The 24,350-nt window shown below is 43.7% G+C and overlaps 1 protein-coding gene and 1 long non-coding RNA gene across 2 annotated transcripts; one reads left to right on the forward strand and one right to left on the reverse strand.

Annotated features, from left to right (window-relative positions):
* Positions 1–25: 25 nt before the first annotated feature.
* Positions 26–525, forward strand: LOC115394163 (uncharacterized). Its single transcript, XR_003932018.1, has 3 exons — positions 26–118; positions 192–260; positions 337–525. It is a non-coding gene; the product is annotated as an uncharacterized LOC115394163 (long non-coding RNA).
* A 9,486-nt stretch (positions 526–10,011) lies between these two features.
* Positions 10,012–14,675, reverse strand: LOC115394136 (zinc finger protein 287-like). The gene is made up of 3 exons (XM_030099359.1): positions 14,489–14,675; positions 13,714–13,917; positions 10,012–11,115 (listed from the first exon to the last, which is right to left on the reverse strand). Exons 1-3 carry the CDS (start codon positions 14,658–14,660, stop codon positions 10,097–10,099), a joined length of 1,395 nt encoding a protein of 464 aa, XP_029955219.1. The 5' UTR covers positions 14,661–14,675; the 3' UTR covers positions 10,012–10,096.
* Between the last annotated feature and the right edge of the window lie 9,675 nt (positions 14,676–24,350).

The raw sequence follows: 24,350 nt of genomic DNA on the forward strand, positions 1-24,350 counted from the left end.
CCTGGGCTTCCTCGCTTCCTGGTGTGAGCTGTGTGAGCCGTGCGAGCTGTGTTTGCCTGCTGGGCTGCGTCTGGGATCATTTCCCCCTGAATCTGGGTGTCAACTTGCTGCTAGAGGAGTGAGTATAGCTGTCCTCCTGGAGGCGCACCCCATTCATGATCAGCTGGTAGTAATCAGCAGTTTGTGTTTAGGTGGCTGTTGTGAAGCCACAGACTCCCCACCTCTCCTACTGGGTGATCAGTTTGGATGCTTTTGGCCAGGTAGGCAGTTCAAATACCCCCATAGGTGCATGAAGGTATGTGCAGAGGTATGACTGCCCTTTCTATTATCTATTAGGAGCGGCCAGTTAAGCTGCAGTGGAACCTACCAGCTGTTTTGTCCTGCCGGGTTGCTGCCACGACCAGCGTTGGCACACGTAATCACGCCTGGTCTGCCTCTGCTCCGTGGAGTCGGCCGCCTGCACTCCAATCTACTGGCTGACCTCCTGAACAGAGCTTGAACGCTCGTGGAACGCCAGGCGGAAGACGGAAGCAATCTTTTTGGTTTATTTTTCTTTCTGCTGTAATTAATTTGTTGAAGACCAGTGTTGGTATATTTTGTTGTTCTTTTGGTTATTGTTTCTTTAATTGTGTGTTCATTCTTTGTTATTTTCCATTTACCTTTGTTTTGTTTGGGTTGGCAGTTACAGGTTTGCATTTATTCATTTTACTTGTGAGTTGTGGCTGCCCTTCCCCTCGTGTTTTAGTTATTTTCTTTTTCTTGAATGCTTGAATGTGAGGGAAGAACCCTTTTTAAACTCCCCTTGTCTTTTCCCGCTTTCAGAAGCTGAGCACGACGGTGGCGGCATCGGTGTCCCTGGTGGTGGGTCTCCCTCCCTGTGATGTGCTGCGCACCGCTTTTGTTTGAGTGTGTTCACCTTTATTTTCAGCGAGTGAGAGTGTCCACGTGTGTCTGGGGTGATCCTTCCGAGGCCTTCATTCCCTCTTCTACCCGTCCCACCGGTAAGCCTCAGCTCCTGTTTGGGCTCCCCCTCTTCCCTTCTTTTAAAGAGAGTGAATGTGTTTTTGAAGTTTACTATTTAATAAAGATTTTCTGTTGGCCAGAACCCACGTCTCCTGCTTCTTAAAGCCACGAACCTGAGTGTCCTCACCAATCATTACTTTTTAGTTATTTCCTTGGGTGCAAGTCCCAAGGTGGCGTTGTCTGGCTTCCTTTTACTTGATTCATCTCGCCACAATATCAATTAAACTGTTTTATTTAAAGGTAGTGAGGCAAATTCAATTATATACATGAACTGTCTGAATATATACTTGCTCTACCACTGAAGGTGGATGAGCCCAACACAAATGAAGCTCATGACAACTTTGTCCACTTTTGCCAGTGGCACACGTCTGCCTACACCTGCCATCATGTCATCCAGTTCAGGTTGTTTGGGCAGCATTTCTGGAGGCTCCAGTGTTTGTTTCCGTGTTGCCACACAGTCACCAAAGGCCTTCAGCTTTGATGGATGTCTCCTCTGAGAACATAAATATACAAATATTTTCATTACTATGTAAAACACTACCTTTATTAAATACTCAGCATTTTATTTATTATACTCAGATATGTTTTCTACACCCAATGCATTTGTGCATCAGAATTCCAAATTTGGTCACAAAAACATATCAAGTACAATAATGAACGTATACAATAATAAACAAGAGAAACTGTGATCTAAATGATAAATGTATTCATACAATATCTCTTGGTTGGTCCACATAATGATCTAATAAAAGAACAGATATAACTTAATTATAATTTGTTAATTCGTTTTGAGGATGCTAATGGAAAAGATTTAGGGCTTCCACTCTGACATGACATGAAAGTGGAGGCTTTAAAAAAACTACGGTTTGGCGTTTGCATGTAAGCAGAGAACAATGGAGACTGGCTTTCTGCCTCCATGGACACTCGTGCTGGTGTGTGAGCAAAGTTATTTGGAAAACGGAGGGAAGAAAGTGTCCGTTTGTGAAAAGATTGTATCATGAATTGCAATGTTTTCTCAGATGCAGGATTACTAGGTTAAGACAGATACTAAATAACTAGCTTGCAATTTGCATTTGTCAGGAACATACCAAAAGCAGTAAAAGAGTTAAAAAGCTGCCGAATCATGCCTGGACTGCACAGACCACAGGTGGAGAAAGCAGCTGCTGGATGTATGCTATACCTGTAATCACGTCACGTCAGACTGGCACTAACTTGCGGGCATGATTAGCCAGCCGAATAACAGCATTAGTTAGCTAGTTGCCAATATATTAGCAATGCTATCCATTATTTTTGGATATAGTTAGCCTGTTCGGTGTCAGTTTAACTGTGGAAAGGAAACGAGAAACATGACTTACTTCAACATGCTTGCGCCTGCCTCCTCCATGTTCGCCATCATGTGTGAGACTTGCCCCGTTGTCAGTCTCTCTGCTCGCACCAATTAACTCTCCTTCCCGTGATTCATTACCAGAACGCGTTTTCTCTTCTCTGTTTCAGCCTTTTTTTTCTTTTTCTTTTTTTTTTAACTCAGTAGCGTTTGTGATTTCAAATGTACTGGAGTACATAAAAGAAACTGTACTTAAGTAAAAGTAAAATTACACTTCTTAAAAAGTACTTGAAAAAGTATAAGTACACAAAAAAGCTACTCAATTACAGGAACGCGAGTAATGTAATTAGTTACTTTCCACCCCTGTATGTATATAGTGTATGTGTGTATATATGTGTATGTATTTGTGTGTGTATTTGTATATACATACATGTCTTGCTTGGTATTATTAATTTTTTTGTTCGTTGTGCTCTTGACCAAAAAATCTAAATCTAAAAAAAAAAAATCAAAAAAATGCAAGTGAAAGCTTTCTATCGAGTGGAATATGTGATATGTGGAACTAATACATGGGATTACACCCTGATCCTACCCTGAGGTGGGATTAATTTAATGCTGTTTTTCAGGATAACACTGATCCAGACTAGGGACTGAAGTTTTGAAATACCCAACACAGGCTCAAATCTGGATTAAAGGCGGTATTGAATTTCCAAATCTGGGTTTAAATTATCAAGAATAAATGCTGTTTGAAATACCCAATTGTGGATCAGATCTGGGTTTAATCCAATCCACCAGGATGAATCCTGGTGGGTTATGTTTGAAATACTGGGCCCTGGCGTTGTAGAGGTGCACTGATAACGTAAATGTCTGTCTATTCTGTGGACATTCAGTGTTATATGTAATGACACATCACATCATGACTTCATGTGTCTATACCGCTGCAACAACATAGGACACACGTCACTTAGGAAGGCCGTCGTCGTGACTATAACATGACATCAAATCATCAAGCATGAGTCTGATAGCATGTGTGAAATTTGCTGCTGTTGTTCTCCAGATGAGCTGGGCAGTGTTTGGCCTCTCTCCCACCATCACACCAGTGACAGGTTGGCACAAATAGTCTTTTTGTATTTCACAGATGTTATGCAATATGCAGCAGGCTGCTACCAGTGGGCACGGCAGTAATGTCAATGTCGTTCCTCTTCATCAGGCATCTCCAGCGTCCCTTCAGTCGCCCAAACGTTCTCCGCGACCATCCTGGCTGAGCTTAGAGAGTGCGTGTATCTGCTGTTCTTGAGAGAGCCGGTGATGCTGCGTGAATCCTTTCATCAGCCAATTCTGCAGGGGGTAGGCAGCATCTCCGATGAGATGCACAGGGATCTCCACCCCATCCACCACCATCGATTTCTGCAATAATAGTGCACAACATTGGAATGGTCAGGTTTAATATAACATTAGTGAAGGAAGAAGCATTGCTCTCTGACAGGTACAGTAATAATAATAAAAATAATAATGATACATTTATTTCATAGCGCCTTTTTGGCACCCAAGGACGCTTTACAAAAGATTAAAACACATTACAAATAAAAACAACAGAAAACAGAACACAGTGATTAAACGAAAGAGTGAGATTACAAATGATAGGCTGAAACAGATGAGTTTTGTGAGTCGTATTTGAACTGAGGGTAGAGAGACAATGTGTGCGGAGGTCAGGTGGGAGAGAGTTCCAGAGTTTGGGGGCAGAGCATCAGTAAACACCCACTTACCTCTCTGGGGAAAAGGTAAGCCGTTTTTGCTGCCTCTCAGCAGTGATGAAAAGTCGGGAATTGGCAAGCACTCGGGCATCATGGGAACCAGGCCCATCCTATGAAGACATCTGTGAAACTGAAAAAAAAATGACAAAAAAAAATCAATGACAAGCATCAAGCATAAATACAAATCAGATGCAACACTTACCCAAATTCGAATACAAACATAAACACAAGCACACACACACACCACACACACACACACACACACACACACTTATATATACATACATACATATATATATTTTTTTTTGGGTGTGCGCGCGCGCACACACACACACACACACACACACACACACACACGCTCAGTCTTGTATTTCTATCCTTGTGGGGACCGTCCATTGACTCCCATTCATGTCTAGCCCCTAACCCTGACCCTTACCCTAACCCGAACCCACACCACAACAAAGCCTAACCCTAAAGAAATGTTTTTGCACTTTTACTTTTTTCAGTAACAACAACATGGTCAAGAAAACACTGTTTCTCCTACTTAGGACCGGAAAAAGGTCCCCACAAGGCACGTCGTTCCACGTTTTGCTATCCTTGTGGGGACATTTGCCCCGACAAGGATAGAAATACAAGAACACACACACACACACACACACACACACACACACCACACACAAACACACACACACAATCGTAACAACATTCTTTATCAGTAATTTGATTGATGCAAGACGTTTTGCTTACCAGAAGTTGTGGTCCACAACAGTCTGCAGGACAATAGAATGCCATCCCTTCTGTTGTAGTAGTCTGCGGCGTTTTCCCCTTAGGGTTACCTAAGCAAGATGGCGATTTGACCCATCTAAGATGGCGATTTGAAAACCAGCACAGCCAATCCTGTCCTGTTTTCTCTGAAATCACGCCCTTACGCAAGTTAAGCCCCTCCCACAAGAACGTGTGACGAATGCCCCTCGACTAATCACGCTTAGAGCCTCAGGGGCTCTTCTGATTGGTCAAAGGTACCTGGAGCTGTCAAGATTCCTTTTCAGCTCAGAACAGAGACAGATGGAAACGCTGCGCCCTCTCGGTAGTGCAATTATGCTACACCCCTAAAGGATTATCAATGGGATACTCTAACATTTAATCCAAAGAAAACACAGAAAAATTAGCATTGATTAGCAAAATCCTGCCTACAGCACCTTTAAGGTTGAGCCACTCAGGCAACTTAAACCGATAAAACTATAATACAAAGAAAACCATCCTCCAGTATATGTCAATAAATAAAACAGATTGAGTATTTATAAAAAACATTTACTTTAAATTAGAAAACATAACAAATCAACATGTACTTGAAAGTGCAACAATCAAAACAAACCGCTTAAAATAAGACTTAAAGCAACACTAAGGAACTTTCAGTTTTCGTTGATTTTGGCGGCGCCAGTGGATAAAAGCGGTAGTGTTTTGCTTGAACGAATACTACAGTTCCCATGAGGACTACCGCGTGACGTCGTAAAATGCTGCTCCCGGTGGCATGCTGTCAGACTGAACTCGCCTACATTTGTTTCCAGTGGCTGTGTGAAGGACGGATAGCGACGAGGTCATGAATCTAATGGTGGCTAAACAATGTTATATCATGATGTGACGCATGCTGTAAAGCAGTCCGCACATTTGGAGGTTTTTAGTGTGCAGGGTTCCTACCACCCTCCTCACAGCTGCTTAGTCCAAGTGAAAGCAATACTGACGCCCTCAGCCCGTGACAGAGGGGTCATTCAACTAGTTGTAAGTCGATGTATCATCACAAAAGATATTAAAATGTGTTATTAAGGTTGAAAAGTTCCTTAGTGTCACTTTAACACTACAGTCTCACGCTCAGTATAACAGCTAATAACACACTATTCACAGTAACAGTCACAGTGTATTGCATTCAAAATGTCTGCTTCCTCGCTTTTCTACTTGCAAAGTCCTCATATGACAGCTGCTTGCCCATCTCGTGGTTGATGCTGAGTATTGGAAGACCAGTGAGGCGATCCTGTCCCATCTTTGATCTTACGTAGGTCTTGATGAGCTTCAGCTTTGAGAAGCTCCTCTCTGCTGAGGCTACAGTCACAGGCAGACTGCAGGCAATTTTCAGGGCAACCCACAGATTGGGATACAGCTCCTCCAATGTTTTTTTGTGAATGAAAGTGAGGAGCTCAAGAGCAGTCATGTCATCAGAAAGGCAAGCTTGCCAAGTTTGACCTCCACAGCCAGCTCCTTTCCATCAATCTCACTTTTCAGTCCAGTGCTTAATGTCCTGCAGAGGTTGTCACACTGGTTGCACAATTCCTGATCATCCAGTTTTTGGAAATTGAGCAGCCCTCCAAATCTGGCTCTCACCTCACCTAGTGTTTTCAAACCTATCCTTTAAGGATTGAATGGCTGTGTCAACAACAACATTAAGAATGTTGCTTCTAGCCTCTTCATGGCATCTGCAACAGGCTCTTCTGGGGCTTCATAGGCAAAAGTGCCTTTTTTGTGTTCTTAGTCTTTTCCTCTTTGAGTACAGCCTCCACATTCATTTCCTCACACGTCTTTAGCAGAGGCCTGAGCTGAAGCAAAGCCAGTTCCTCTTCTCGGCTGCTTTCGTGACTGTTCAAAAGTGCACCTAAGTTTTTCCAGTCTGTCAGTCGCTCTGTCACTAATTGGTGTTCTTCTTCGCAAATAATTTACAACAAAAGCAGTAAAGAAGCATTGTTTTTCTTTGAGTAGATAAGCCAAGTCCGCTTATCTTTTTCCCATTCAGTAATGTTCTTTGAAAATAATGATGGTGAAAACTTCTGCCATTTCTTTTCTGGGAGAACGTAAAAACAGAACTGATCTGAAATGGCCTCTGCCTACTATATCAGTTCTGAATGAATCAGAGAAAACTGATGGGCCAGTCAGCTGGATCTACGGGTTGAGCCAAGAAAGGGCAGCTGACCATTTAAATGTGCAGTCGATGCTTCCTGGGCAGAAAGAGGTTCTGCGGCAAGTGATTGTTCTGGAGCTTCTGGACAGAAGGAGGTCCTGAGACACCTGATGGCCCTGGGGCTTCCTGGTCAGGATGTTCAGGACAATCCCTCAGCTTGATGTCTGGAGCTCCAAAATATTTTAGAATTGCTCCTGCAAAGACAAAGCTCATTAGGTTATCAAGCAAAAAAAGATCGTGAGTGCATACTCTATTTTATTATTACAGTGTTGTTGCAATACAGAAAATTAAAATGAATCCATTTTATATTAAACATTGTGAGGTACAGTGTCCCTTTTAAAGTTTGTACCCAGTTACAAAGTTGCCACTTCAAGAGTTTTATGCATTAGTTTACAAATTGTACTAAAGTAATAAAACTGACAAATGAACCCCTGCCACAACAGTCTAACATAATAAAACAATGCCCAATACTTATAAATCGCATTAAAAACAATAATCGAACACATTACTTGCATTTGGTTGTTATTGCTTTTAAACAGTTCTTTCAATTAAAACAAAACAGAAGCACGGTTTTAATTAGAGCCCAATACTGACACGGGTGAAGGATGGAAGGACCCACGCGCAGGCAGAGTTCAGTTTGTTTATTTCCAGGACGCAGGGAAACAGGAACGCAGGGCAAGCAGAGCCGAGATGCAGGCAGGGACACAGAGCACACGGACAACCCACAACGAACCGACCAGGACAAGTGAGGGATTCAGGCTTTAAATAATGTAGACACAGGTGAGGCACATTAGGGCACTAACGAGGTAGGATACCAGGCAGGAGAACATGAGGAACAGACAAGCAGGAGAGATGGGGCATGCAGCCCAGAGCGCCCCCACATGGCTGGAGGGGCAGAGGGTGTGACAGTACCCCCCTCTTAATGTGCGCCTCCTGGCGCACAACGAGGCACGTTGACACGGGACAGAAACCAGACTCAGAGGGGAACAGATAGAACAGGAACAGGTGTGCTGCACTCCTCGCAGCCAGAACAGGAACAGGAGCTGCACCTCAGCAGCCAGGACAGGACAGGAACAGGTGGGACCAGAAACAGGAACACAAGTCTCTCAGGGGAATCCAAAAACACAAGTCTCTCAGGGGAATCTAAAAACACAAGTCTCTCAGGGGGGTTGCAAAACTCAAGTGGGTCCTCAACTGAAAGGCTGGACCCCAAGACTATCCGGAGAGGAGGAGCAGGGACCTGGTCACCGGGAGCTGGCAACCCGAAGGCGAGCTGCAGAGAGAGCTGCAGACAGCAAACTCTGGGACACGCTGCAGAGAAAGCTGCAGACAGCAAACTCTGGGACATGCTGCAGAGAAAGCTGCAGACGGCAAACTCTGGGACATGCTGCAGAGAAAGCTGCAGACAGGAGGCTCTAGGGCACACTGTAGAGAGGGCTGCCGACGGCAGTGCTGCAGCCGACCAGGAGCGACATGACGGGTGGGTCACCGCCACTGTCGGGGTGAAGGCTCAGGCGGGAGGCACTCTGCTTCAGGAGAAAAAATAAAATAAAAATCACTGCCCGCTGGGTCCAGGGTTGGTCGGTTCGTTCTGACACAGGTGCAGGATGGAAGGACCCACACGCAGGCAGAGTTCAGCTTGTTTATTTCCAGGACGCACGGAAACAGGAACGCAGGGCCAGCAGAGCTGAGATGCAGGCAAGGACACAGAGCACACGGACAACCCACAACAAACTGACAAGGATAAGTGAGGGATGCAGGCTTTAAATAAGGTAGACACGGGAGAAGCACATTAGGGCACTAACGAGGTAGGAGACCAGGCAGGAGAACATGAGGAACAGACAAGCAGGTGAGACAGGGCATGCAAAAATGGGAAAACAAAACCAAAACCGCCCCAGAGCGCCCCCACATGGCTGGAGAGGCAGAGGGCATGACAAATACAATACACACTAAACTAGTAAATTAATTCTAACTAATCATAAAGTGTAAAATATGTGAGAGACAACTTCCACTGAACGATGACAGAGCAGACTACTACAGAAACGTGCCCTCCCTCCTTATAATCTGAATAAACGGGTCTATGGGATCGGAGTCAGCCAATCATTCCCATGGCAAGACAGGCCAACTTTCATGAGACAAACATTCAAGCTCGTGTCCGGAGTTTCCGTTCGTTTCCAATGTATGTCGGCCATCTTTTTTAACAGAGCTTAAATGTGTCAGTGTGGTTACATACTATAATATAATATCAGCATAAAGCAATATAAAAATCTATTTATGAGCTACGCCATCGTCTCATAGACCCCCATGTTATCCGAAAAAGTGCCGGTCAGCTTCAGCCAATAGATTTTGAGCTTCCACTTTGTCATGCTGTCAATCAACGTGTGCGCACAGCCAGAGAGACTTTACGCTTACCTCGGATAGATCCATTGTCTGCTAACATCCACCGTAAACAACTAAACATGTAGGATGCTGTAGGACTCGGAGGCTCTCATTTTTATCCCACAGGTAATGCGCAAGCACGATTAAAGGGGCGTGGCTTGGTAGCTCGCGAAAGCAGAGGGAGGGCAGAACCTCGAGACGTTGGATTAAGAAACCTCTCTCTTTCAAACTTCGGACATGAGCTTTAAAGCTGAGTTTGTGACAAAAAGATAACAGCCGGCAGCAAGCTAACATTTATCCGACACTAGCTAGCTGGCATGTGGGACAAACAAACTTGCCAAAAAAAAAAAAAAAATAGTTTTTTGTTAATCCTCTCGCTAATGATGGGTAGCTGTCAATCATTCCCATCATACCTGTCGGTGGGCCGCTATGTGACGTCACTTGCTGTGTGACAGTGCGGTCCAACAGACTAATAATACCACAAACGCACCAGCCACAGCTTGTCATTGCAGTTTATTTTATTTACATCCAATGTTTATTTTTAAGCATATTAGAGGTGTAATCAACACAAGAGATAAAAACAGGACATTTCAATTATCCTCTGAAGAGGTTGAACATGCAGCTTTGGGGCTCCCTGGTAGCCTGGGGGCCCTAGGCATTCGCCTAGTTGGCCTATAGGAAGAAATGGCTATGTTTCTGACTTTTCATGTGTCGCATCAAATGACTCTGTCGACTGAAACTTTTGTCACATTTTTCACAAGAATACGGCCTCTCACCTGTGTGAGTTCTCAAGTGTCGCAACAAATCACTCTGTCGACGGAAACATTTGTCACATGTCTCACAAGAATGAGGCTTCTCACCAGTGTGAATTCTCTTGTGAAACAACAAATGACTCTGCCGACTGAAACTTTTGCCACATGTTTCACAAGAATGAGGCTTTTCACCAGTGTCAATTCTCTTGTGAACCAACAAATGACTCGGTTGACTGAAAGTTCTGCCACATGTTTCACAAGAATGAGGCTTCTCACCTGTGTGACTTCTCATGTGGACCAACAAATGACTCGGTTGACTGAAACTTTTGCCACATGTTTCACAAAGTATCTTCTCATCAGTGACCATTCTGACCTTCTGACATAATTGATGTTTTTTATTGTCAGTTTTATCACACATTTCTTCAAAAAGAAGCTTTTCACATTCAGCCTGCTTCTCTGAAACATGAAAGTTGTTCACACTGTTTCTATGAAACATGTTGAGTTTTTTCAGCTTTGCATTTCCAGTTGATTCTGAGTCAATGTGTCTTTTCACATGGTGGACTTCAGAGTCCTGAGAGAGGAACTGCTCAGTCTCTGGTACTTCTGCTTCACTCAGGTCACTTTGATCCTCAACAGAAGGAACCTGAAAGGTTTCACTTTCAAACTTCAGAATAAATCGTTCTCCCTTCTGGCTGGTACTGAGTTCCTCGCCTTCCTCAATCTGTGAAGATTCTGGTTCCTCCTGCTCCTCCTTAAACTGACCAAGTCCTGGTTCTTCTTTTTCTTCTTTAATCTGTTCAGGTTCTGGTTCTTCTTTGATGTGCGGAGATTCTGGTTCATCTTTTATCTGTAGAGGTTCTGGTTCATCCTGTCCTAGACTGTAGTTTGTTTCCTGTTTAAAGAGCTGCTCCTCTCTGCAGTCATGGTCCTGTTGGAGCTCTGCAAGGAAACAAATGCAGAAGATAAAAGATTAGCAACATTATCTCTACAGTTCCAAATTAAATAAACACTGTTACTCCAGCAGTCAATCTGAAAACTTTCATTCAAAAATTAAAAAACACTATACAGTCCCATTGTTACTTACTGATCATCTTTAGCTGCTGATTGATTACTTATTTGGATTAACTTTTTTGAGGCGGTGCATTCACTCACCTGCAAGATTCTGTTAATTGTTTACTACACTACCTGAGGTGGAGGGATAATGAGACATCCTGCTTTTAAATGTTGCCAGGAAATGCCTCTTCAAACAACATCAACCTCCACAACTTCACTGGGCAGACCAGTGAGGGGAAAAGTAGTCATCGTTCCATAAAGCACGTCTGCTCACAGCTAGGCCGCAAGGTGAACCACGAAAAGTCTTTCAGAAATTGAATTCCGCTCCGACGTCGGCAAACTACACAACCTTTAGCTCATAAAAAATAAATACTTCTGATAAGCTTACAGCAAAAAGTTCGTCGCAAAAAATCCTGCCGATTATTTATTACGAGGCATTTTACACGGAACTAGGTTCTTCAGCGCGTAATAACATTTTGTTCAGCGAGCGGTGGTGCGACTCGTCACGTGATCGTGCTAGACCAATCGCGTAGCCGGATTCGGTAAACACAAAGCCAATACGGCCGCGAGCATGGTTGTATCAAGTAGTACGGAAGAAGAGGAAAACTCGCCAGAAAGTGAGAAAAAGCTGAAATCTTTGTTGCATAAACGCTGCTATATGCACATTACTTCAGTGAAGCAAGAGAAAAGGCAGGATTTCACAGTCTCACGGTGGAATACGTATAGGAACAGCCCACGACAGTAGCTGGAGTTGAGGGGTGAGTGCCACAACGTAGCTGAAAACTACAAACACTGCCTTGATTTGGAGTTTGAAAACATTCCCGAGGACGCTGCCTTCCACCCCACATGTTATCGGAGGTTTATTGACAAGAGCGCAATTGCCGAAGCGGAAAGACGTCTCGTCCGTGAGAGAGAGAGAGGAGATAATAAGGAAAGCTCCTCAATAGGCGAGGCCATCCCATCAACATCGAGCAGAATGACACCGAGTCCAACAAACCCTACGCAGAAACTGCGATCAAGCTCAGGCCTGCCCGTCTCAAGCTCTGGGCCCGTCCTTCCTGCCCTGTGCATTATATGTAAGAAGGAAAAATACACAGTCAAGGCAGGAAGACTACAAGTGATGCCCTCCATCAGCACTGCAAAAGGGCAAATTATCAGGCTGCAATCATGAGGTCTTGTGTGAATCAAAACATAGGTGCACCATCACCTGCTGGATACGGTTGGCATCTGGAAGATGGAGACCTACGAGTCACATGGATAACAAGGAATCCAGCACCTCACAGTGTTTTGCATGTGATACACTGCAGTTGCAAAGAGAGTGCCTGTGAGACAGGCAGATGTTCATGTGTCTCTGCAGGACTCTGTTGCACAGATCTGTGCAGGTGTTGCAACTGGACAAACACTAAGGAAATCGTGGAGAGGGAAGATGACAACTGTCCTGATGCAGACAGTGAGGATTAGCATGTTGTGTAGTGCCTGAGGATTGTATTTTAGACCTATATATTGTTAACATGTTTTTCATGCAGATTTTGTTTGATCACTGTTGTTTTCAGTTATGAATGAATAAATGAACGACTGCATACATGAATGGTCATTGTCATAACTATTGCCTTTTATTGAACAAATTAACATGAACATTAAAATTTCACCTTGCTTGCCTCAACCCAGATTTTGTGGTTGATCACTGTTGTTTTCAGTTATGAATTATAAATGAACGACTGCATAAATGAATGGTCACTGTCATAACTATTGTCTTTTATTGATCAAAACGACATGAATAGTAAAACTGCACATTATTTGCCTGATAGATAGATAGATAGATTGATAGATAAATACTTTATTGATCCCAAGGGGAAATTTAAAAGGCAGTCTGTGCTCACATTCACACTTAAAATGCATTCCAGGATAAAAATAAGTAAAAATAATTAGAAACAATAGATTAGAAAGTAAAGTGCTAAGGTGTTAAAAACACGAGCCTTAATCAGCATCGCCCCCCTCTCCGGCCTGAGATGACAGAGATTGTTCTTCTTAGAGGCGGTTAGGTAGCTACAAAACACCGTTAAGTATCCATTTCACCCACGTAAGAACACCTTTTGGGAGAATTCTTCTATATCGGTAACGCTGAATGAAACTATGGGCGACGCCATGTTTCCGGAATGTTGACATAATCCAGCTACGCGATTGGTCTAGCACGATCACGTGACGAGTCGCACCACCACTCGCGGAACAAAATGTCATTACGCGCTGAAGAACCTAGTTCCGTATAAAATGCCTCGTAATAAATAATCGGCAGGATTTTTTGCGACGAACTTTTTGCTGTAAGCTTATCATAAGTATTTATTTTTTATGAGCTAAAGATTGTGTAGTTCGCCGACGTCGGAGCGAGCTGAAACGATAACAGGGTTCATCTTACGGCCTACAGCGCCATAATGACGGAGAAGCTCCAGCAGTCACATTCATGTGTTCATTCACACGTTTCCAAACCTGCTCTGTGTAACTTGATTTGAGGATTCCAGTTGATTTCCAGCATTCTGCGTTGACGACCAATCTCCTCCTCGTACTGAACCACAGTTGGTTGAAACAGGGTGAATATTTCCTCAGCAGCAGCAGTGAGTCTCTGGGTGGTCAAGTCTCTCACAGAGTGGTTGGAGCTCGTCTGCTGGTTACCATTGTGTTGCTGTGGACTCTCTGGAGGGAAACAAGACAAAAGTCACTGATGTGATGGATGTGAAGGTTTTACAGTGATGGGTGGATGAAACAGAACAGGACACACTGAAATCAGAAACATTCAAAAACAGAAAAAAATCTGCTCATTTCAGTAAAACTGAAAGTACCTGTGGGGTTGAAAGGATAAATAGGAAAACTGTCTGGATGCAACATTACTTTCTCTGAGCTCTGAAACCTTTGTGGGAAGTTTCCAATATGATACGGTTCAAACTTTTGTTCCGAGCATCACTTGAACGCATCATTACTCTAAACGATTGACTGAAATGTCTGTTTTATAAACGTGATTCGTAAAATCTGCACAAACGCGTGTTAGCTCAGATTGAGTGTAAATAAATCACTTCCTCGACTTGCAAACAGCTCAAACACCGTTTCCTCTGTTTCTGATACAGAAGCTGTTTAATACTGAAGGTTTCTGTTACTTCACTGTGAACAAGAACTGCAGCTGCAGCCTCGTTTCTGTCTGCATGCTTTAAAATAAATGTAACGATCCTCCAGCAGTCACATTCATGTGTTCATTCTCACGTTTCAATACCTGTTCTGTGGAAGTTGATTTGAGATTTCCAGTTGATTTCCAGAAGTTTTCTCTGTCGATAAATCTCCTCCTCGAACTGGACGATAGTTTGTTGAAACACGGTGAATATTTCTCCAGCAGCAGCAGTTAGTCGCTGCTTGATAAACTCTCTCAAAGCCTGAACTGAACTCATTGTTGCTGCAGGAGATGAAATCTTTCCTCTGAAAGACAAAGCAACACAGCCGCCATGACTTCTTCTTCTTCTTCTTCTTCTTCTTCCTTGGGACAATGGCGGGTGGCGACCAACAACTTAGGTGCATACCGCCACCTACTGTATCTCTGGGTAGATGTACTTCCGGTTACATTCTAATCACCGTATTCGCGGGAAAAAAAAATAGGAAACCAGACCCTTATATCTTGTGGAACAGCCCTGTTCCTTTTATAAACCCCATCAATGCCCTAACGCCTTTGTGATTACCCCTACCTAACAGACCTTGTAGGCTCCATCGCCTTTCTAATTCATACAGCCTGTCCTTCAAAACTATTCTCTGAGGTTCATACTTTATGCACACCATCAGTACATGTTCCACACTTTCTTGAACATTACACACATTGCACTGATCTGAGTCCACTTTACCTATCAAATACAAAGTTTTGCTCAACCCTGTGTGACCCAATCTTAGCCGTGAATACACCACCTCCTCCTTCCTGCCTTTTCCTTTCGTATCCTCCACTCTTACTGAGCTTTGGATACTGTACAGATGTCTCCCTTTCCTGTCCTTGTCCCAAATGGTTTGCCATGCTCGATGTACCGCTGCTGTTATCATTGATTTTGCTTCACTTTTACCTATTGGGATTCTAATAACATTGTCATCTTTTAATTTTAGAGCCTTTTTTGCTGTTTCATCTGCCATTTCATTACCTGATATTCCTATGTGTGCTGGCACCCAACAAAAAGAAATGACTGAACCAGCTCTCTGCAACCTAAGGAGCGCAGTGTGAATCTCCAGCAATAAATCATCCCTAGTGTAGCAGGAGGAGATCCTCTCCTGGCTGGCAGTAATTAACCAATCCCGGCAGGGGGAGCTGTGTATAAAAGTAGGTCAGTCTCATTGGCACAGCCTCTGCCGCTGAGTCCGGAGTAGACCCCGCCCCTGGGCTTCCTCACTTCCTGGTGTGAGCTGTGTGAGCCGTGCGAGCTGTGTTTGCCTGTTGGGCTGCGTTCAGGGTGCTTTTCCCCCTCATCTGTGGGCTAAGTTGCTGTTAGGTGGCTATCGTGAGGTCACCAACCCCCCACCTCTCCTACTGGGTGTGCCAATTAGATGTTTTTCTGCCAGCAGTGGCTGATCAATCGGCAGTGGAACCTGCCAGCTGTTTTGTCCTTCCGGGTTGCTGCCACGACCAGCGTTGGCACACGTAATCACGCCTGGTCTGCCTGTGCTCCGTGGAGTCAGCCGTCTGCAGTTCGCTGCACTCCAATCCACTGGCTGACCTCCTGAGCAGAGCTTGAACGCTTGTGGAACGCCAGGCGGAAGACGGAAGCGATCTTTTTGCTTTATTATCTTTTCTTTCTACTTTGATTAATTTTGTTGAAGACGAGTGTTGGTATATTTTGTTGTTCTATTGGTTATTGTTTAATTGTTTTCATTCTTTTGGTTATTTTTCATTTATTTTTGTTTTGTTTGGGTTTGGCAGTTACAGGTTTGCATTTATTTATTTTACTTGTGAGTTGTGGCTGCCCTTCCCCTCGTTTAGTTATTTTCTTTTTTTGAATGCATGAATGTGAGGGAAAAACCCTTTTTAACTCCCCTTGTCTTTTTCCCTCCCTTTCAGAAGCTGAGCACGACGGTGGCGGCATCGGTGTCCCTGGGTGGTGGGTCTCCCTCCCGTGTGATGTGCTGCGCACCCCTTTTTGTTTGAGTGTGTTCACCTTTATTTTCAGCGAGTGAGAGTGTCCACGTGTGTCTGGGGTGATCCTTCCGAGGCCTTCATTCCCCCTACTACCTGTGTCCCACCGGTAAGCCTCAGCTCCTGATTGGGCTCCCCCTCTTCCCCTTCTTTTAAGAGGAGTGAATGTGTTTTTGAAATTTGACTATTTAATAAAGAGATTTTCTGTTGTGGCGTTGTCTGGCTTCCTTTTATTCGATTCATCTCGCCACAAACTGTCTGCCCCCCCTTTAGAAATCGTCGCCCCGACGATTACCCCTCAGCTCTCAAGGGATCCACTAATCCCATGGCCTAAAAACAGCGACCATGGCATTAGAGGCTGAGCAAGAAGGGCCGGCATCTCTTTGGGTAGGTTCCTGCACGGACCGTGGTAAGTGATGGACATTTGGATGCTGACCAGCAGTTGCCCTTGCCGTCCGTCGCACCGTTACCTCACTGGAGACATCGGAAGGTCCCGAGGGACCAGCCTGCAAACGGGGGGGTGGACGCTCTGCCATAGCAGAGTCCAGCCCTGATGATGGTGGGAGCAACAACTGAGGAATTGTCTGGGTCACTGCAGTTGTCTGAGCGGATCTTGTTTGGGGGACCTCCTGCTCAAGAAGAAACAAATCTCCGTCACATGAAGGTTCATCCTCAGACCAAGTCTGGCCATTGGGGGGTGAACCAACAGCCGGGACACCATCCTGAGGAGCCGCCCCAACCAAAGCCTTCAACAGGGTGCGGTTGACCTGGCGGACTTTGGTGGGATCGTCCACGTGGGCAATCGTGTACACCGATCCCCCACCTGTTGGCGCTCTCACAACTCTGTACACCACAGGGCCCCATAGGTCCTGAATCTTATGGCAGCCCCTTGAACTGAAATCCCATAACCGCACCAACTGGCCCTCCATCAGAGGCACATCTCGGACTCGACGGTCATAGTTTTTCTTTCTGCGCTCTGCCGCAACCCTTAATCGTTCCCGGGCCCCCTCAAATGCTACATGCAACTGGGCTTGGTGCTCCTGAATCCATTCATGTACATCACCACCAACAGGGTCTGGGACCCTCCCCAGCAAGAAGTCAACTGGTAACCTCGGCTTTTGTCCAAAATCAAATAGAATGGGGATTCTCCAGTGGCCTGATGGGGGGTCGTGTTATAAGTATATAACACTTGTGGCAGACAGGAGTGCCAGTCTCTTTTTCGAGACACTGGCAACTACGCAAAAGGTTGTGGAGAGTGTGATTAAAACGTTCGCACTGGCCATTACCAGCCGGGTGGTATGGTGTGGTGCGGGATTTCTCAATGCTGTACAGGCTACAAAGCTACTGGATCAGAGAGCTTTCAAAGTTACGGCCCTGGTCCGAATGTATGCGGGCAGGAACACCGAACTTGAAAAACCATTCAGACGCCAGAACCTGGGCCACAGTCGAGGCCCGTTAGTCCCGGGTGGGCACTGCAAGGGTGTATTTACTGAAAACGTCTGTCATAACAAGGACATTCTCCAGTTCATTATGGCTAGGCTCCAACACGGTGTCGTCTATGGCCAAAATCTCATTTGGGCGAGATGCCAGCAAATGCCCCATGAAGGCCCGAGGAGCTGGTTGGGAATCCTTGGCAACTTGGCAACGTTCACAGGCCTGGCACCACTGAGCCACCGCTGAAGACATCCCCGGCCAATAACACCGCTGTCGCAATAGCTCCAGAGTCCTCTCCACACCTTGATGACCGTGCCCCTGATGAACCTGAGTAAGTACCTCTTCCTTTAAAGCAGCAGGCAACAGTAACTGAAGCACCCCTTCAGCCCCATCAGAGCGGAAGATTTCCCAGTAAAGGACCCCATCTCTCTCAATCAACCGGTCCCACTGGCGAACCAATGCCAGAACAGGAGAGGATAGTTGCTTCCGCTCCTGAGCATTTGGTCGCTGCTTCCATCTCCCGAACACTAGAACTTCCTGGAGAACAGGGTCAGCTTGCTGGAGGGCCTGAATGTCAGATGTTGCATGGTGAGGCAGGGTTACAACCGCAGCCTGCATGGCTGCAGCAGACTCTCCCCTCAAAGCTTGCTGTAGAGGCTCAGGCAGTGGTGTACCCGGGATCATGGCCTCCAAGGCCGATGGTTCAGTGGGATGCTGGCGAGACAAAGAATCTGCATTTTTATTACCGTATTGGCCTGAATATAAGACGATGTTTTTTCCCAGAAATTACATCCTCAAAAGTGGGGTCGTGTTATAATCGCGGACTTACGGTAGATGGTCAATACGCATCCGCGCCGCTAGATGGAGCCAAAGTATCACTGACCAGAGAGCGAGTGGAGCGATGAAATGAGATCAAATGATCTGATGAAAAATGGCGGATCATCTGGAACAAAGGGGCTGAACGCTGGACAACTGAGCAAACAACAGAGGAGAAGTTATGATACCAACTTTAAACTGATGGTGATCAACGCAGCAGAGTCATCAAACCACTGCCAAGCCGCCAGGAGGTCTGGTGGAGCAGAGCCTCGTTCTTATTGGAGAGCACAGAAAAAACGCCTACAGATGCTAACGCTATGAGAAAAGCTTTCCGTGGTCCCGAGAGAGACGCTTCAGAGAGACTGATAGAAGGGTGAGTGAATACGTCTCTGAAAAACGGAAAGACGGAATGTCCACCACCAGAGCCTAATTCAGCTGAAGGCACTGGAAAGTTATTTACATCATTTATGCAGTTTGGACCCCTTGAGGCTTCTTATTTGTTGCTCATTGTTTCTTATTTTGAGAAAGAGAATATTTTTTTTACTCAATACAGTAATATTTTTTTCATTTTATATCTCGTGAAATATTATCTCAGTGGTGAGTTTTTGGGTTTATAATAATTTTATAATAAAAGTTGTTTAATGAGTGACCTTATTGTCTTCAGCATTTTTTTTTTTTCACAAAATGATCTTTGAAAAATAGGGGTCGTGTTATAATCGGAGTCGTCTTATATTCGGGCCAATACGGTATTTCAAAGTTGATTTTGACAAATTCAGCTGCAGAACAAGTTGGATTTGAGAAATCGATGAAATATGATGTGTTGTTTATGATGTTGGGTGAAGCGATATTGGTCATTTGTTCAGAGGAATGGGAGGATGCTATTTTTTCTTGTTTTGGAGGAAGCTCTTTTGGGAAAGAGGGTTGAAGCTGGAAGAAATTTCCAAATTTATTGGTGGGTAGTGAGGGATGTCTCATTGTTGTCTTATCATTTTTGTGATATTTGTTTCATGGATGTAAAAATGTTGTTCTTATGGCTATGCTTGCACTCGCTGAGTGCCACAGTGTGTGGCTCTGCCAGTCTGAGCCTGTGGAGCCACAGTGGCGCGAGGGCTGCCAAGATAAGTGAGAGGCTGCTGGTGCGGAATTCAATGTCGGCATTATGGTTGGCACAGAAGTCATGTACGTAGACGCCTCATTCACACTGCTGTGAATTGGAGCCGACGTGGCTGCGTGGCGGCCATCTTGCCGGTGTGGTGGACCTCACTTAAACAGCACATTGAGGAATGATATGTTTCACCATAGAAGTGATCATAAATCGATCAGTTTTCAACTTTTATTCTAGTTTATTGTAAACATCAGACATGGAGGAAACACAGAAAAACTGAACGAAATGAAGTCATAAACTGTTCAGGCTGATTGAGGTTTTTATTGAGAGAAGTGGTTTAAAGATGTATATTGTACTTGATTGTTATTGATATTATGATTGTATGATTCTGATCATCATCATTATGATATTGCATTGTTATAGATTATATATATTATAATAGTGTTATTGTATTTTAATTTTATAATCACTAAATGATTATTACTGCTATTATTATCTTTTAATCATCACAATATTGCTGTGTCTATATTAATTATTATATTATATTTTATTTAGATTCATCCTGAGTTTCAACACGACAAATACCATGAACAGGAAAGCCTCGGATGCAACATCTGTCTCATTAAAACCATCTGCACATCTACAAACTGCTATAAACTACTACAAGCCCTAGCAAAAAGTATGGAATCGCCAGTCTTGGACGAGCACTCACTCAGACATTTTATTCTGTAGAACAAACTCAGACAAAAAGCATGAATAATGAAGTTTTTCAAAAGTGCAACTCCTTGGCATTTAGAAACACTAAAAGAAATGAAGAAAAAACATTGTTCTGGTCAGTAAATTTCACTTTTATAGACCAAGCACAGGGAAAAAATTAGAATTTGGCACTCAGAGAGCGCAGACCACAGGTCAAATCAGTCACCAACAACAATAAGAACACCATATATAATAAAACAACATTGTGATCGGGGGTGTGATCGGACCAGAGCGCTGTGGAGTGCTGTGGAGCGCTGTGGCGTGCGGCACGCGCATGCCGCACAGGCCCCCTGTCGGCAGGCCTGCCCAACTATGTCATGGACTGCCCTATCTCTCAATGATAAAGAATTGTTTAAAAAAATTCCTGGATCCAGACAGTGATCCAGATCATCACCAAAATTTAATGGATTCTAAGTTAGCCCAAGACCCACCTTTCCACAAAGTTTCATTGCAATCCGTCCATAACGTTTTCCGTAATGTTGCCAACAAACCAACCAACCAACCAACCAACAAACCAACAAAGCAACGTGATTACATAACCTACATAACTTCCTTGGCGGAGGTAAATATGGAATCACTCCATTCTGAGGAAAAAAAATATGTAATCATGAAAAACAGACAAAGAAAAAAACAATCAAAACACATCAAAACACACCACTAGTATTTAGTTGCATCACCTCTGGCTTTTATGGCAGCTTGCAGTCTCTAGGGCGTGGACTTAATGAAGGACAAACAGTATTCTTCATCAATCTGGTGCCAATTCTCTTTGATTGCAGTTGCCAGATCATCTTTGCAGGTCAGAGCCTTGCTGTGGACCTTTTTTTTTTTTTCAATTTCCACCACAGGTTTTCAGTTGGGTTGAGATCTGGGCTATTTGTCATGACATTGACTGGATGCATCTTTCTCCAAGGAATGCTTTCACAGTTTTTGCTCTGTGGCATGATGCGATGTCATCTTGGAAAATGATTTCATCATCCCCAAACATTTTTTTCAAATGAAGGGAAAAGAAAGCTGTCCAAAATGTCAATGTAAACTTGTGCATTTATTGAAGATTTAACCACAGCCATCTCCCCAGTGCCTTTGCATGACATGCAGCCCCATATCATCAAGGACTGTGGGAATTTTGATGTTTTCTTTAGGCAGTTCTTTTTGTAAATCTCACTGGAACCGCACCAAACAAATGTTCCAGCATCATCACCTTGTCCAATGCAGTTTTGTGACTCATCACTGAAGATAACCTTCATCCAGTCATCCACAATCCATGATTGCCTCTCCTTAGCCCATTGCAGTCTTGTTCTTTTCTGTTTAAGCATCAATTATGGTTTCCTTTTAGCTATCCTGCATGAAAATCCCATTTCCTTTAAGCAATTTTGCACAGTTCTGTCACATACATTGACTCCAGCTTCCTCCCATTTCTTCTTCTTTTGTCTTGTTGGGTTAGCACCTTGTCAGAAAATTTAAATGTTCCAGTACAGAAGAGGGAAACAGTTTCAGATCATTTTCTTAAAATTTACCCTCCACATTTGATAATAATTCAGCTTATTAATCTTTGTGGGGTTTTTTTGTTTGTTTTTTTACTTTTGACTCCCGAGTGGAGCAGTAGAATAAAGTTATTAGCAGTCCGTGACAAAAAAAAGGCTACTTTTTTAAATCACCAAATATCTTAAATCATTCTTTTTGTCCACAGATTTGATAGTTTAAATCAGAATAAAAACACGTTGAGTTTTTATTAAGAAAAGTTTATATGTCCGCTCTGTCTCTGAAGGCACGGAGTCAGCGGAAACTTTTGTTTTTTTTCCCCATTCTTTCGTGATGTTTAATAGTTAATATGAATTAAAACATTGGGATTATTGCAGGACTGGCGGAGATGCAGATGAATGCATTGAGGTTTGGATACATTTTTAAAGATGTCAGGTTGCTCACAGCCTCTGCAACCTACCCTGGGTTCATACTGATGGACATCCCTGGTGTAGAATGACGAGTGGTAATCCTTTTCCCACAAAACGTCTTTATTTTCAAACAGAACCAAGAACAGGCACTTTCCAGACAGACTCCACCAATGACGTATAGAATTACTAGACCGCTCACTGCCCCCTGAGAGACGGCAAATCGCAGCTGACTTCCGGTAGGGGCAAAAAGCGGATTCTGAGTGGGACGCCAGCACGGTATGTGACTTTGTGTTTCGTGATTTACCAAGGTACAGTAAACTTCTGTGTTGGAATCAAGTCACAATGCTTGAGATACATTGTGAACACCAGGCCAGGAGACCCAGGAGTTTTTTTTTTTTTTTTTTTTTAATTGATCTCCTCTGAAACAGAAGTCACAAAGACAAGTGTGTCCTGCGACTACGGAATGTGCAATTAATATGTAATTGTGTCCATTTTTTAATTTACTGTGAATAAACTTTTAATTTTTATTGCAATTACTGTGTTTCATGCTTTCATTTTTTCCATTTCTTGTCTTCCTTTGGCTGTTTCACTCAATCTGTTGTAATTATTCTAGAAATGAGTTTCCATTGTATTCAATGGACCCCCACTGCTTAAATTGACTTGATTTTTTATTACACTACTTTATCTCTTACATTTTATTCTGAGAAACCTCTGTGTATGTTAAGGTATTCAGTTCAGTTCAGTTCTTATTGAGCATTAAAGCATTATTACATAAATATATTACATAAATACTGTGCATGTTCTGACTGCAAGAATTGCTCCTCCAGAAACTTTTTATCGCCATTTTTGTGGGAGGAAAAGAGCAACCATTCCAAGGTATGTGGGTCTGAGCAGCTGTGAAAGTCCAACTGAATCATTTGAATTGGAGAAAAATTGTTAAAAACACTTTCTTATTTGGCATTATTTCTGTTTTGGCAGAAACATTGATTTCGATCAGCGGTTAAGGGACCATCTAGAATTTACAGGACGCTGGAACAGTGAAGACAAAGGCCATATCCAATAAATCTGATAGGAGACAAATGAAGGTTGTGGTGATTATGGTGACACTGCAGTGAATCCCACTGGTGGTATTACGTTTTCTTTTTTTTGTGTTTGTTTTTTTTTTTTTTTTTTGGTGTTTATCTTCACTGTTGCAGCGTCTTGTAAATTGTAGACGGTCCCTTAACCCCACAGCAGGACCGGCTGCTTGTAGAAATTATTATTGTTTCTGATGCTTGTTAGACAGATTCTTTTAATAAAAATGAGCTTGTAGCATGTAGTCCACCTCACAACGATGGGATGGAGGCGCCCTTTGTAATTTACTGACGTTTTGTGTAAGAGTTATTGAGACTGAAACTCAGCATCTGTCAACTAAAAACATGCTTTGTTTTTTCTTGTCTGTGAGACCTAAACAACCATGACATGCCATGACAGCGTGCCGAGGACAGAGATTTCACTGTCTGCTAACAGTAAAAGCCATAACATAACACATATTGTCCCATCAGTGATGACCAGCAGGCCTTGAAGTCTGTGTATTTACACTGGATTACACAGCGCCCCACTGCTTCTTGCCCCTACCGGAAGTCAGCGCCGATTTGCCATGGCGCTGCTGCTGTCCGCCGAGCAGCGAGCGGTCTAGTAATTCTATACGTCATTGGACTCCACTAACTCCACTCAAATTACACTTCCTGTGTGAGAGCTCCCCCTACAGTCCTCTTTGGGGAATAGACCGTAAAGCATTTAAAGTGACATGAACTGATAAACAGTGTTTCTAAATAATCCCCACATGACACCTGGTGAAAAGAAGGCTGCTGTTGTGGCAATCCTGAAAGCAGAAGTACAACTGTGTGAAACACAATCCGACGATCCCACGCAGAAAGAGTGTGACAACCCAGCTGATGACACCAACTAACTGGATACTCCCTATCACACTGAA

The sequence above is a fragment of the Salarias fasciatus genome, chromosome 9 (assembly GCF_902148845.1).
Source record: "Salarias fasciatus chromosome 9, fSalaFa1.1, whole genome shotgun sequence".
NCBI lineage: Eukaryota > Metazoa > Chordata > Actinopteri > Blenniiformes > Blenniidae > Salarias > Salarias fasciatus.